This window comes from Podarcis filfolensis (assembly GCF_964270895.1).
Source record: "Podarcis filfolensis genome assembly, chromosome: 2".
Taxonomy (NCBI): Eukaryota; Metazoa; Chordata; class Lepidosauria; order Squamata; family Lacertidae; genus Podarcis; species Podarcis filfolensis.
The window spans coordinates 88,272,719-88,287,541 of NC_139605.1; the positions used below are offsets into that span (position 1 = coordinate 88,272,719).

General features: G+C 44.6%; 1 protein-coding gene across 1 annotated transcript in view; it reads right to left on the reverse strand.

The window, feature by feature from the left end:
- The window catches only part of MGAT5B (alpha-1,6-mannosylglycoprotein 6-beta-N-acetylglucosaminyltransferase B), a 165,156-nt gene extending 152,187 nt beyond the window's left edge, over window positions 1–12,969 (reverse strand). The window contains exons 1-2 of the mRNA XM_083597862.1: window positions 12,176–12,969; window positions 2,787–2,899 (exon numbers count right to left, since the gene is read on the reverse strand). Coding sequence (XP_083453988.1) covers window positions 2,787–2,899; window positions 12,176–12,243 — 181 coding nt within the window. The 5' untranslated portion in view covers window positions 12,244–12,969. The remainder of the gene's footprint in view (window positions 1–2,786; window positions 2,900–12,175) is intronic.
- Window positions 12,970–14,823: the final 1,854 nt, after the last annotated feature.

The window sequence follows — 14,823 nt, forward strand, 5'->3', positions numbered from 1 at the left end:
TGGGCCAGAACAAAGCCAGGGAAGTCCCCAAATAGGAGTTCCATCACAGAAGGAGAAAGGAAAAAGGAAAGAGGGGGAGGGGATCAAGTTGATTCCAAGCCAAAGGCCAGGTGGAACAACTCTGTCTTACAGGCCCTGCGGAAAGAAATCAGATCCTACAGGGCCCTGGTCTCATGAGACAGAGCGTTCCACCAGGCCGGAGCCAGTGTTGAAAAGGCCCTGGCTCTGGTTGAGGCTAATCTAACTTCCTTTGGGCCCGGGACCTTTAGGGTGTTTATGGACCTTAAGGTCCTCCGTGGGGCATACCAGGAGAGGTGGTCCCATAGGTACAAGGGTCCTAGGCTGTGAGACTGCTCAGGATGGTCTGATGTGTGTGCACATAGTCCTCATGTTCCTACAAACTGGGACAAGAACCCTCTAAGCAATAGCAATGGATCTGGAAAGACTTTCTACTTTTGCACATAGCCTTGGGAGTGCCACGCTATGGTGGCGCAGATAGTCATGCAAGAAACACTGAAAACTGTTAAAAGATAACAGTTTCAACATCATACGGTTCTTCTATAGCCTGTTGATCTTACTAGACAAAAGCAGGTGACCATTTGCCCCGTAGAAAAATGAGAATGTGCTACCCCTTCAATCGTCTGGTGTGAGATGTTCGGAGCCAATGACAGAGGACTCAACTCAGACCACAGAGATCAGCAGCAGACACAAAACTGCCCCTCTCTGTTTCCCCAAGGTGAAACAAAGGGATGCAAGAGTGATTACAGGCAATGAAACCGTACGAAGTTAAATGTCATAGAAAAGCAATTTGCTTTTTTCTCAGCCTCTGCTCACCAACCATCCATCTCACAGGGCTATTGTGTGGACAGATCAAATAAGGACTGCAAAAAAGGAGGAAAAACCATAAAAATCTTATGTGAAGGGAGAAACAGTGGCAACCACAGCATTTTATATCAAAACAAAAAGTGTGTGCCATGGCAAACTTGCATGGCTAGCATACTCCAGAATAGACCACCAGGAGTCACGGCCCATGATTTCATTCATGATTACCTTCCTAGGCCGTCAATGACAACCCCAGAATTCTTTCCCATTTTAGTGTTGCTTCAACCAGTAAAATGTAGGGATGCCAGATTAAAAACACAGATAATCATTTTTGCCTAAACTCCTTGCTGCAGCAAATGATGATATTGTGACAGGTGAGATGGGATGCAGGAAGAGGAAGGGCCCCTATCTTTGCCACACTGTGTGGTATATGCGGCTGCTGACTGGCCAGGAGTTACGGTCCATGAATCAGACCCACTATTTTTGGAAGGGAGATCAGAGGACCCCAAGGATGTGGAGGGCTGGGTGTGGAAACGATCAAGAGAGGAAGCCTCAGAAGGTAGCACCCTACTCCCCTGCGAAGGGACCCACAGAAGTCAGCAGGGACCTTTATTCATTTATGTATTTAAGACACTTATACACTGCTATATCATTTGCTATTCTAAGCAGCATACATAAAACAAACCGTACAGAAAATCACCAGCATGGTCTGAAGAGGTGGCCCCTTGAACTTTCAACAATGCAAGGACTCTATCAGAAAAAACACACATCAAGACTAATAATAATAATAATAATAATAATAATAATAATAATAGATTTATACCCTGCCCATCTGGCTATGACCACTATCTTAGCTGGGGAAGGAGAACTAAGCAGATAACACCAAACCTGCCAGCAGGCTTGCTTAAGCTTTCTGTTGGTTTTGGACCTTAGCTTGTTGTCTTGGATGCCTATGTGCAAACCAGACTTTACCCATATCCACTCCTGCTTCTCTCAACTCCAGAATACCTCCTCTGAAGCAGGATACCATTTATCCTTGTGCAACTCTTTTTCAACATTTTTACTATCATCAAAATACCTTGTACAGGGTCTCCAGAGGGACACGCTGCAAAAGACTTATACTGAGATAAACAACAAAACTCTCAAGCATCGAACAACTCTCTCTCTCTCTGTGTTGTACAGAAATGATACAGTTTACATAAAGTCGCAACACAATAAAACAACACATTGCCTTCCTGAAGCTTCCTCATTGGGGCTGCATCACCACAAAATGTCTTCGGAAGCCTGCTGGCCAGAGAGGGGAAATGGCCTCTTCTCCTTCGCCTCAGTCTCCTCAAGAGCATCGGCACTTGAGAAACTGAAACTGACAACCCTGCTCTTCAGGGTTCAGGACCTTACAGAGAGGAGAGAGTGGGCATGATCCCAACTGCGTTGAGGCAACTGCCCGTCATGGTGGCTGCTCTCCGCTTTGGCTCGCTAACTGAACATGTGCAGAATCATTAAAGCACTAGACGTCAGTGGGTTACACTTGCACATGTATAGGGTGCAGCTGACCTCATCAGCCATGGAAGGTATTGCTGACCAATGAGCATTCTGAACCTGACCCAGCCTATCCCTGCAACTAGCGCCACTTCTTATGCCTGTCAGTAAGGCTCCCTTTCTTTTTGCTCACCATTTGGTGCAAGGGAAGGGAACATTTTCCATTCCAAGGCCACATTCTCTCATAGGCAACTTTCTGGGGGCTGCATGCCACTGGTGTGGCCTGGGGAGGAGGCTTGGGAACTGTTCCAGGGGGCAGACAGAGAGGTCTAGAGGGGCACAATGCAAATGCCCCCCCAGACTAAGATTCCCCACATCTGGCTGAGTGGCAACAGCCTTTCCTACTTTATCAGCCATGCAACTTAAAGGCAAAAGCTATTTTTCAGGTTGCTGATCTGACAAACATAGTCAAATGAGAGAGTTACCTTCGGTCCTGATGGTGAATGGCGAGTCCCCCAGTCTTTTGGCTGAAAACTGACCTCCCAGTGATGTCATTAAGAAGCAGAGAGTGAAAAATCCAATCCCAACCACAAATATCCTATAAAGGGAGACAAAAGAGGAGGCATCATCAGGTATAAAGCTAAACAATATGCAGGAGAAATTCCCTACAAATTCCCACTACTTTGAAGGAGCTTTAAGGATCACTTCCATCCCTCTGAAATCTAGAATTGCTTCGAGGTGGTGGATAGTGGCTCCTCCAGGCGCCAGATTTGGATCTGCCCTTGGAAACACACAGCTGTTTTTTTCTACTAGCACGAGTGTGTGGAGTTAAGGGTTCTTTGCCAAGGGGCAGATGACGCTTTGTCACAATCTGATCCTCAATCAAGCGTAGGCACTTACTAAGTGACTTCGTTGCTCCCGTAAGTAAGAAATGACAAACCCAGCCATCAAAACTTCACCACTTTTTTTCCTCATACTTGTTGGATTGAATAAGCTGCGGGGCAGGAGTAAACACTGTGTTAGCTGGAAGAGAACACAGTACTTCTCTCTGCTAAACAAATTAATTGTACTTAACAGGAATGAAAGCTGCATGTATCAGAACATTCACCACAGGGCATAAATCCACTGGGATATTCTCCTGCACAAATGTCAGAGTGACGCTTTTTGCACAGCTCCCTGTCATTTCTGAAGTGTATTTAATCATTTCACCCACTGCCTACTTACTCATAAAATGTAAAATGTTGTGCAGCCTAACTTTAGCCAACAATGATTCTTTTTAATAATTAAAAAAAAAAACTTCTCAAAAAACTTTGTCTTGGACCTCCAGGAGTTAGGTGTGTAACTATATGACATTTATAGGCCAATCTAGAGACTTTATACCAGCTGCCAACCATAGGGGCCCATGTTGCTCACTCCTGTTCTCTTTTAACCCCAACAAAGATTGCTCTGAAGCCTGAGTGTGTGGTGTCCTAGGTAGCTTAAGAGTCAGAGACTACTGGAATGCTACAATTCACAATGGCAGACCACCAAATCAGACTGTTGTATGCTGTTCAGCCACTTCAACAACAATCTCTCTTCTCCCCAAAACATAATATAATGAAGTGGTACCTGGTGTGTGTCAAGGGGGTGGTATTTAATTGTCAGGGTGGGCCCTGCTTTGTCTTCAGTCTTTTCTCCAGATTCTTCCCTTTGATTAAATACACACACACACACTCATCATTATGCCAGACTTGTTTAGGCATTTGAATCTTCATAATTATAATCGAGCAAGGAGTGATGGTTAAACACTGCATTTAATTACTAATTTAGACCACTGGAGAAGCAGGGGGAGAAGGAAAGAAAAAAGAAAGAAAGAACTGAAAGGAGGGGAAACAGTCAAATGAGTTGCCTGGTTTAGAAGAATCTCATTAGAAGATGAAAAACTTCAAGACTGCAAATGCATTTCAGAGGATGAAACTGCAGCGCCTGCGGTACCCAACAGGATCAGAATAAGTAAGTTACAAGAACTTCAATGGGGCAATATGATGATCAGATAATTACGTTCACTCTGGTTTTCCTCAAGCAAAATAACCACTTGCACATTATTTGATTTCCATCCTACCCCATTTTTCTAAGCCGTATAATTGTCCCAAAAAACCCCTGTTTCAAGATGCACCACAAAGGGAAGCCTTCTTATTCTTAACAGTGCAAAAGCAGAGCGTGGCTTTGAATGTTTCTGCTTGCAAAGGGAACAAGAGCAAAAGGCCACCAATTTGGTCCCCCCCCCACACACACTTTGGGTGAGAAATTCCTAAGGCCACCACTGTCGCTTAATGTCACATCCACATTTAACATAAATGTTAGTGTAGCCCAAGCTAATCAGTACCATTCATTTGTCACTGAGACAGTAAGGAAGAAAACGACACATATAATAAGAAGTAAGGAAAAGGTGAGCACACTGCATTAGTATTGTGTTTTGCTATGTTATGCATTTTTGTGTTCTTATACGTGATCCTGGGATAAAGGGTGCATAGAAATTTAATAAATAAATTGCCATAATGAATAACTTTAAGTGCACATAGCAGCAATGAAGGCCACCAATCTGGGTGGCTATATTTGAGGATTAGGCAAATTCACGGAGAATAAGGCTAGCCATGTCTCCTAGCTGCAATGGCTATGTTCTTCCACCACTGTTGCAAGGGAGTGTGCCTTTGAATACCAGTTGTTGGGACTCACAAGTGGGGAAACTGCTGTTGAGCGCAGGTCCTGCTTGTGGATCTCTCACGGCATTTGGCTGGCCACTAGGAGAAGAGGATGCTGGACAAAATGGTCCTCTGGCTTGATCCTGGAGGGCTCTTCTTATGTGGGAAAAGGTTTCCAAGTCTGTGGCTGCCGCATCCTAACATAATATCACAATTATCACTTAGCTAAAAGGGGGGGTCTTTCATTTCCAAGGTTTTTTTGCTAATAGGTGAGCAGGTGCTGGAGTCCAGTGGCATAACAGTTAAGACCCAGCATTAATCTGCAGTCAAATTAGGAATGTTCACAGTGTCCTTCAACGTGACCAGTTTCTCTCTACTTTTTCATTTGATTAAGAATAGAGCAATTCAACAAAATGTCACATTGCAAAAGGATCATTTGCAGCTACTATCAATGGGAAATACCCATCTTCCCAGGTTAAACATGATCACATCCATCTTCCTCAGTAATAGTGTACAGTATGCACCCTTTATTTATAAATAAAGGAAGGTCACATTGTACCAATCAATTTGGCTGTGGTGCGCTTAACAGAAGCCAAGGTTCTTATTTTATTTTATTTTATTTTATTTTTGTTTATTTACTACTTTATAGTGGTGGGAATATCCTAGAAAAATACTCTTGCAGGAAGGGGTCCCATGAGCATCCCATGGCAGCAGCCAAGGCCAAAGGGGGGGGGGGAGAGAGAGATGGATGCGTATTTTCATCATACAAAGAAACCCCAAGGGAAACCTTTCACTCTCACTCCCACAGAGGCTGCTTGGTGGTGTGTCCTGCTGCCTTTTTCAGCAATGCAGCTTTATAGTAGACTCTTTGAATACAACTCTAGGTTACAGCAGTTTTACCATACGCTTGTGGCACCTAGAATATATTTACATCGGTTGCATGCATGCCGGTTTCAAGCAGAAGGCTAGTCTTTCTACATTCATTTCTTTTCTACATCAACATCTCACCTTCTTTTGTTTGGTTATGTCTCTGGACTACATGCTTCAGTCCATAGTGAAGTCCAAGGTGAGTTTCTCTATTACAGTCTTCTATGACCACATGTTGTTTGGGCTTGTTTTTTTAAAGATGGGAATAATCAGGACAGCGAAGGTGCCTGCTATTGTGTGTGTTGGATTCTCAACATCTGGAGCAGGCATAGGCAAACTCGGCCCTCCAGATGTTTGGGACTACAACTCCCATCATCCCTGACCCCAGTGGGGGGGGGCGAGTTTGCCTATGCCTGATCTGGAGGATGGGGTGGGAAGGCTGAATGCATTCCCATTGCTCTTTCCCATTGCTCTTTGTACACCATAAATACATTTGTCTTTATCAATATAGGAAGCTGCCATATACAGAGTAAGGTGGCTTGGTCTAGCTAGCTCAGTATTATCAACAGTGACTGGCAGTAGCCCTCCAGGGTTTCAGACAGGGCTCTCTCCCAGCCCTAACTGGAGATGCTGTGGATTGAGCCTGGAAACTTCTGCATGCGAAGCAGATGCTCTCCCACTGGGCTTCATCTCTTCTGCTAACAAATCTATACACTTTGGCATGAAAGAAAGAAAAGAAAGAAAATTGGCCCTGAAATTAGTTTGAAACTTCTCAGCTTTTTTTTTTAAAGACCCTAAAGCTAGTCAGAAAAAGTAGTCTACTCCAGCCAGTCCCTCCCCATGCCATCCTTCATCACAGCACAATAAGTCGGGTTCTGCTGTTCTATTAAGCCAACCGTCATTCAACATGAGAGAAGGTGACAGCTCTCCCTGATGGCTGTGTATAGCCCATGACACAACTGGCACAGCCAGTGAATTGCTACTGAGAGACGTATCCGTCCATCCAGCTTCTAGTTTTGCACGCAACCCCATTTTAGAGCTCATCTTGCATTAGGCCAGTCAGCTTTGCCTTGGACCTTAATAAGATCAAGGCTGGCACATTTTTAAAGAACAGTAAAACACACAATTCAGGAAGAGATGGCCTGGGTGGACCTCTCACCATGAGAGTTTCTTTGACAGGGAGAGCTGCAGCCAATCACAGCCCACTGGGATGAGCGCACCTGCATGATATACATGTCTGTCACATTCACGTGTTACACATTTGAATTACCTTAGGGATGTTACACACAATGACAAATTTGGCTTTGCCACCAAGCGTACACTCCGCAAGGCAGCACTCTGACAAGGGGTGTAGTGGTTAGAGTGTTGGACCCAGGAGACCAGGGTCTCCACTCAGTCATGAAACCAATCATTGTCCCTCAGTCTAACCTACCTCAGTGGATTCTTGAGGGGATAAAATGGGGAGCTCCTTGTCTAATATAACTGTAATGATAGATAGATAAGGCTGGATAGCTCAGTTGATTAGAACATGGTGCTGATAACACCAAGGTTGCAGGTTTGATCCCTGTCTAGGACAGCTGCATATTCCTGCATTGTTTGGGGTTGGACTAGATCAGTGGTGGCCAAACTTGGCCCTCCAGCTGTTTTGGGACTACAACTCCCATCATTCCTAGCTAACAGGACCAGTGGTCAGGGATGATGGGCGTTGTAGTCCCAAAACAGCTGGAGGGCCAAGTTTGGCCACCACTGGACTAGATGATCCTCAAAGTCCCTTCCAATTCTACAAGTCTATGGTTCTATTATAAATAAATGCATCTGTGTGGCACATGTGTTTTCAAATACCTGCTTCTCACATTCTTGATTTTGAGGTAAATACATTAGGAAGGGACATGTGATGGGTTCATCAGAGTTACACCTGGCCCACACTCCTCTTTACATAAGCCTCTCATTCTTGTCCTTCTGTAAAGGGAATAAGTGCCTTAAAGCTTTGTGAGTGTGTACCTAGTCAATAATCACTACGAAGATGAGTGTTGACAATTAAGACCTTCTGAAATTGAAGTTCTTCCCCACAATTCAAAAGGAGCAAGAGTCAACTGCGGCTTCTCTGTGAAGTGAGGGGAAATCACTATGTATCTGTTATTATTTCCTATGTTCCAGACAAGTACTGGCTCAACTTAAGCCCTGCATGCAGCAGTCATGGTTTCCTCTAAGTACTCCTATTCATAACAGGAGTTGAGGCACTTGAGGATGAGGACTCAGAATGGGCTGGGGTGGGGCTGACGAGGCAGAAGCCCCAGAGGCTGCCCCTTCCATGCAAATGGAGGAGGAGAAAGGCTCAGGGGTGTGACCTGCTCTGGCAGAAGGGTAGGATTCACAGGGGGAGGTGGGTCTAGCACTGCCTCCTCGGGAGAGGCTGCACATCAATAGTAAAGAGAAGTTTCAGCCCCCTAAGCAGAGCCCACCTGCAAGACAGGAATTCCCACAGGGATGTGAGTATCTGAGCATTCTCTGCCTCTGCTTAAAAGGGGGGATCATTGGAACAACGTTGCAGCTCTTGTTCAGTCTGGGACTTCTTGCTACTAATCTCAGGCTCCTGAATTTTGGTCTTTGCTCTCCTTTGCCTTGCAGGAGCATCTGGTCTAGATCCTGCTCTAACCTAACTCCCAAATTCGTACTGCTAGACTGCTACAATAAACGTTTGCTTCTTTACTTGCAAGTAATGGCACCCGTGGTTGGTTTTGGATGGGAGGCAGGACAAAAGCAGCCTAAGGATGCAATCCTACACCAGCTCAGTGGGACTTCTGGGTAGACATGTATAGGAATGCACTGCGAGATTCCTAAATGACATTACTGCAATGCCAATGTGATGTAATTTTTTATGATACAGCTGCATACCTATTGGTACACCCCATGTGAATCAATAAAATACATAGCACTCATAACTTAGTTACGTTGAAGATTTCTGTGCTGCCAGGGGATGCCAGGCTGGCATGCAATGATAAGAAAAGCACAGTCAGTCCAAGACATTTGCTGCCTGAGGCAAAGGGAAAAATATTGCCCCTTCTATGGCATGTGCAGAAGCTGAGCAGCCTGAATCTCATTTCAGCACCAGAAAATTGGACAGCGTCCTCCACCACACCTAAGGCCAGCAGGCTAGTTTAGTGGGTGCAAAGTAGATCACACAGCACACAAAGATCCCAGCCTATTGCTGTTGGTCCCTGCCCTGCAGCATCTACTGCCCAAGGTGGTCACCTCACTCAGCCTAATGGTAGGGCCGGCCCAGAACAAAAGCAATAAATACATAGAGAGAGAACACCACAAGATGAAAACACCAGATGTGGCAATTAAAGAAAGACCATAAAATTTTGGAGAATGGATAAAACTTGCATTATTTTGCTGAAATACCCGAGCACATGAAATGCCAGCTGACAGTAGCTACCAACTACCAGCATTGTGATCAGAGAAATGAGGAGGAGCCGCCCTTCCATCATGATTTGATCCTGCTCCACAATCTGCTGCATTACTGGCCATCATGCAGGTGTGAAGGGTTTAGGAGAACAGAAAGTCAAGACAATCTGAAACACAGCTGAGAGGGAGAGCTGTTCAGGTGCCAAAAACATTCCATTGTTACAACAGTGTTTGACAGACAGGAGACATCAAATCATCCAAGGAGGAGGGAGGAGGGGCCAGAGAAGGTATAAGGCGAGGTGGCTAACCTGTGGCCTTTTGGTTGTTGCAAAACTAGAATTCTCATCATCCCTGACCATTAGCTATGCTGGTTGGGGCTGATGGGAGTTGAAGTCCAATGACATCTGGTCAACCACAGGTTCCTCACCCATGGCTGGGAACAATTCTGATGAACAGGCAGTGCAGAAGAGATCACAAGAGTAAAAGAAAGCTCATTGGGGAACAGGATGGGAAGTATTGCAAGTGGACTGTTCTGTACATTATTTGGAAGCATAATGGTCATGAAACTAACTGTCTTTTGTGAACTGCCCTGGGTAGGCTTAGTCTTGAAAGATGACATAAGTGTTTTTTTAAAGCAAATATATATTAAATGGTCTCTGACTGATGCCAAAATTATAACCAAGTTGGTGCTAGGCAAGCTTCTCTAGGGAGTGGGGTGGAATCCTGGGTGCCCTGACAAAAACACAGTTGCACTAGACTGAATGCTGAGGTATTTTTTATGAAGAATAATTTACAATATTCTTAGATTAAAATCCCATAACAGTATGTTTCCCCCTGGTGAGTAGCTTTAAGGGAAAATTTTAGATCAGGAAAATTGCCATACCACCAGTCTTCAAAGCAAGTGCATGGGATTGCTAAGATAAATTTTAAAAATGGAAATCCTGAAAATGGTTCTCCTGCCATCCCACTAAACCCAGAGGGTCTTTAAAAAACACAACCCAAAAAACTCTGATAAGAACAGGCTGTTAGGAGTTTTTATTTTGGATGGGTTGCCAATGGCTTCAGTCCCTTCACTCTGCACATACATTTACTATCTCTTCCTATTTCTTGAACCCACAAACCTGCTTATTGTTAGCAAGGGAGACTAAGGTATTGCAAAACCAACAGACACCTTTGGAATATTTGTTGACCGCTTTCCATTTTCATCTACCTGACAGCTGTTTGCCAGGTAAGATAAGCAGTAGTTTTCTTATTAGGTTCATCTGAGTGAACAGCAGAGTCATATCTCACCTCAGGCTTCACCACAACAGTACTAGCCTTGTCGCGTGTAGTCCAGAACCACTGGAGAACCAAAGGTTCACTACACCTACTATATCGTAACATTGTATGCCATAGTCCATGTCCCTTTTATATAACAGTCTTGCTCTTCTTGGGATCATTCTAGAGCATCCTTTCCCAACTTTGGGTGCCCAGATGTTGCTGTACTACAATGCCGCCACCCCTAGCTAGCAGAACCAATGGTCAGAGGTGATGGGAGTTATAGTTCAACAACACCTGGGGACCCAAGGTTGAGAAAGGCTGTAAAAGGTTCACATACTTCTGCTGGGCAGCAGTGCAGTTAAGTGATTTTAGACCCTGGACTTAATATGGGGGGGAGGGGGAGCAGCGTTCTTTAGATGGCAAAGTGCACTTACTTCATTCACTATGAAGCATTATAAGCCAGTCCTGCTGCATTTGGGAGCCCTCCTGCTCACTCTTTTGAATGGGGCCCTGGACTGACTGACTTCATGTATTTAGAGCACTCATACCCTACTCTTTAGCCAAAGAGGCTCCCAGAGTGGTTTACATACCGCCAATTAGAACAAGACAGTCCCTGCCTGCAAGCTTACATTATAAAAGACACAACACACAAGGAAAGGGAAACAGGGAGAGAAAAGGGGAGGAAAGCAAACTCAGATTCCTAAGCAAATAGCCATTCTTATAATGATATGCATTTCTTAGAAAGTCTTGCTCTGACAGTACTACTACTGCTAAGTGCAGGGGTCCAGCCCTGGAGGGGATGGACCAAACAGCTAATTTAAGTTTCCCTCCCCCTTTGAAGCTCATCAGACTTCCTCACATCTGAATAACAAAACCCAGCATCCTAAACTGAGAAAGAAAGAACTTGCTTTAAAGTCCACCTAGAGCGAGTTCAATCAGTTTCACTTGCTCCTGATCTTCTTTTCGTTCTTCATGCTCTTTCGGTATGCGTATTTTTAATTTATGGACCCTTACACAACCAAGAAAAGAAAAGTGCTACTGGGAAACAATCAGTGAATAAGCTTCAAATCTTCTGACATCATTTCAAAAGAAGATAGCAGGAAGTCTGAGCATGGATGAGAAAGGAGCCCCAAAACAAAGACAAGGGATGATAATGGCCCCATGAGGATCAACTGAAACACAATCCCTAAAAAAGCAAACTTTACATGGACACAGCAGTGAGTAGCTGAAATTCATTCGTTCCACTGGGAGGCTTAAGAGGAAATATATGTTATAGACCCAGAATAATCTCATAGCCGGCAGCCATCAATTCACACCAACCTATACCTAAGGATACCATGATAAAGTTTAATATTGCACTGATCCCCTGCAATATCTACAAATATCAATAAGGATAAGTTTCACTCTGAGAAAACAACCCTCAACAAATCCCAGCATCGTGAATGAGCTAACAAACACTCTGCCAAACAGGACTGGCATCTTCCTATTTGCATTCAGGTGAGTTCAAAAGCAAACTTGCTTCTTATTGCAGGCATGCAACTCAAATGGCCTCTCCCCTTAGAAAGGAGGGGAGGTTGTCAGCATGCAGCCTTTAAGTGGTAATCACCCCCTCCCGCCCCCAGCATCCCAGCAGGAAGGTATGTATAGGAGAACTTTACCTAAAAGGCCTCAAGGTGACGAGACATCTTCTGACCATTATTTTCCCATCTGAATTCACTGTAATCATTGTTCAAACTTAAAAAAAAAAAGGAAGGAAGGAAGGAAGGAAAGCAGACATGTAACAAGTCCAAACACTGTTGTTATAAAGAGCCCGTGACTGGAGGCATTATTTTTTTAAGGATGTGTATAGAAAAGGAATACAGTATTGCCCTAATAATAAATCCAGGTATATTAAAGGGAATCCAATCTTCGGTTCCCTCCCAGGTGCTCTGCCTCTGTTGCTGTCTGCTTCAGAAGAAATAGGTGTGGACCCAGAAAAGAGAACTAGATGGTGTTGATTCCTACAATGTTTTAGTCACATTTTGAATGCAGGTTGATGTAGCAAACGCAGCAGCCCTCCCTTCTCCAAGTATTAAATCCACTGTTGCTGACCAGGTGGGAGACACCTGGACCCGGAGACTCTTCTGTTCACAGGATCCTTCATCACAGCCAGTTTTCGCCCAGGTTTCACCTTAACCCAAAAAAATCCTACAGCAAACGCTCGCTCCTTTCCTTCTCCAAGCTTCAGCACCTCCAGGTAGATGCCATTTCCTGCGCTGGTTTCCTATTCAAGAGGCGACTCCCAGCCACGGATGGAAATGCAGTGGTTAAAGGGACCAGCTCCATCCCAGCTCGGCGGCTGCCTTGTAGCATCCTGGCCATCCAAAACATTCCGTTTTGAGTTGTGAATAGGTTGTGTTGTTTCCTTCTGGGAAGGATGCGCTGCTAGGAGCCAGGATTCGGAAGAGGCTTCGTCGTGAATTGGATGCCATCTAGTGGCATTTGCAGGGATAGCCCCGTGGCATTAGGCTTTTATGAACTGTGAAGAGCATACCTGAAAGGTGGTATTGCACAGCAGCCTTACAGCAGTGCCTGTTTCCTATTCAGCCACTAAACACCAGATATGGGCTTTTGACTTCTCGGTAGTGGCGCCCTCCCTGTGGAACGCCCTCCCTTCAGATGTCAAGGAGATAAAGAATAACACAACTTTTAGAAAACATATGAAGGCAGCCCTGTATTGGGAGGTTTTTGACACTTGATGTTTTATGTTTTTAGATATACTGTAAGCTGCCCAGAGTGGTTGGGGAAACCCAGTCATATGGGTGGGGTATAAATAAAAATAATATCATTATTATTATTATTATTATTATTATTATTATTATTATTATTATTATTATTTTGCCAGAAAAACCAATACATGCTGTGGCAGAATGCTGAAGGAACAAGATGTGGCTGGCACAATACACCACATCAGCACCGCTAGACTGGGTTGCTGCACCAAACTCTACATGAAGCTGCCTTTGAAAAGGGTTTGGAAACCTCAGTCACTCCTCAGGGTGCTAGCCAACTTGTTACTGAGAAATGATCTGGGAGAGCACACTATGCCAATATCCAAAGCTTTCTACGAGTTAACAGCTTCTGGGTCTAATTCGAAGTGCTGGCAGGGCAAGCCCAGCCCATTGGGAGATACAGATTAACACCTTGGTTCGTGAGTGAGGGGCACTTTTCCTCAGCTACCCACTCCTTAAACAATCCCACACCTGATCACCTCACCCCTTGTTATTGGTTTGGGTGTCTTCCGTACCTAGAAGAACTCTCCCCTCCTGGCTATGCTGAGACCCAGTAGCCTGAATTCCCACAGGTTCTACCTCTCCCAGTTCAGTCACAGCCCTCCCAGAACACTCCTGTCTGTATACCCTCCCCAGACCCTTAACCTGGTCTCCCTATCTAAGCTGCAAGGCTTGCTATGGATATTTCACTTAACTCAGTCAAATCCTATCCTACTCCCTATCTCTCCTCTTAAATCAAGCCCTATCTCTCAACCTGAACCGTAGCCCTATCTAATTATCTCCCTCAGAAACTGCTCCTTTTATTCTTCCCTCCCCTGCCCGCTTTGTGGCTAGCTGACTTTGTAGCCAATCAGAGAGAGGCTCCAGCACTCTGGTGGAATTTCAGGGAGACTGCATCATCAGACTCTGGTCTGGCTCTGCTGTCCATCACACTAAGCTTAGAAGCTATGGGAGAGGTCCTCTTGTGGTTAAGAAACAGGAAGCAGAGAGTAGGAATAAATTGACAGTTCTCCCTATGGAGGAATGTAGAAAATGGAGACCATCCGTCCATCCCCCCCCACACACACACACACCAGAATTGTTTTTCAGACTGTGCTCTTTAACTCGTTCATACAGTTGGGATGAGCCAGGAGAAAGCAAAGCTTGCTGATGATACCAAATTGTTCAGGCGAGTTAAAACAAAAAGGTATTGTGAAGAGTGTAAAAAGGATCTCTCCGAACTTAGGGAATGGGCAGTAAAATGACAGAAGGATTTTGCAGAAGGGCTTTGAGCTCAGTTCAGTTTTGATATTCAGAGCAAATGACTGGGCTCAGAATCCATTAATTCTAAATATATGTTGTTTGAACCTGGCTACAGTGGGTGGGTCTCAGGGTTCCAGTAAAAGAAAAAGAGTAAATCCTAAAAGCTTGAAGTCAGCCCACTCCTGCCCTAATCTGATTGCAGTGTATCAAAAGGAGGCAATACGAGATATAAAAGAAAGTATTAGCCACATGTAAGAGGTTCCAAAACTGATTAGCTTTTCTAGTTGACTTAGTAC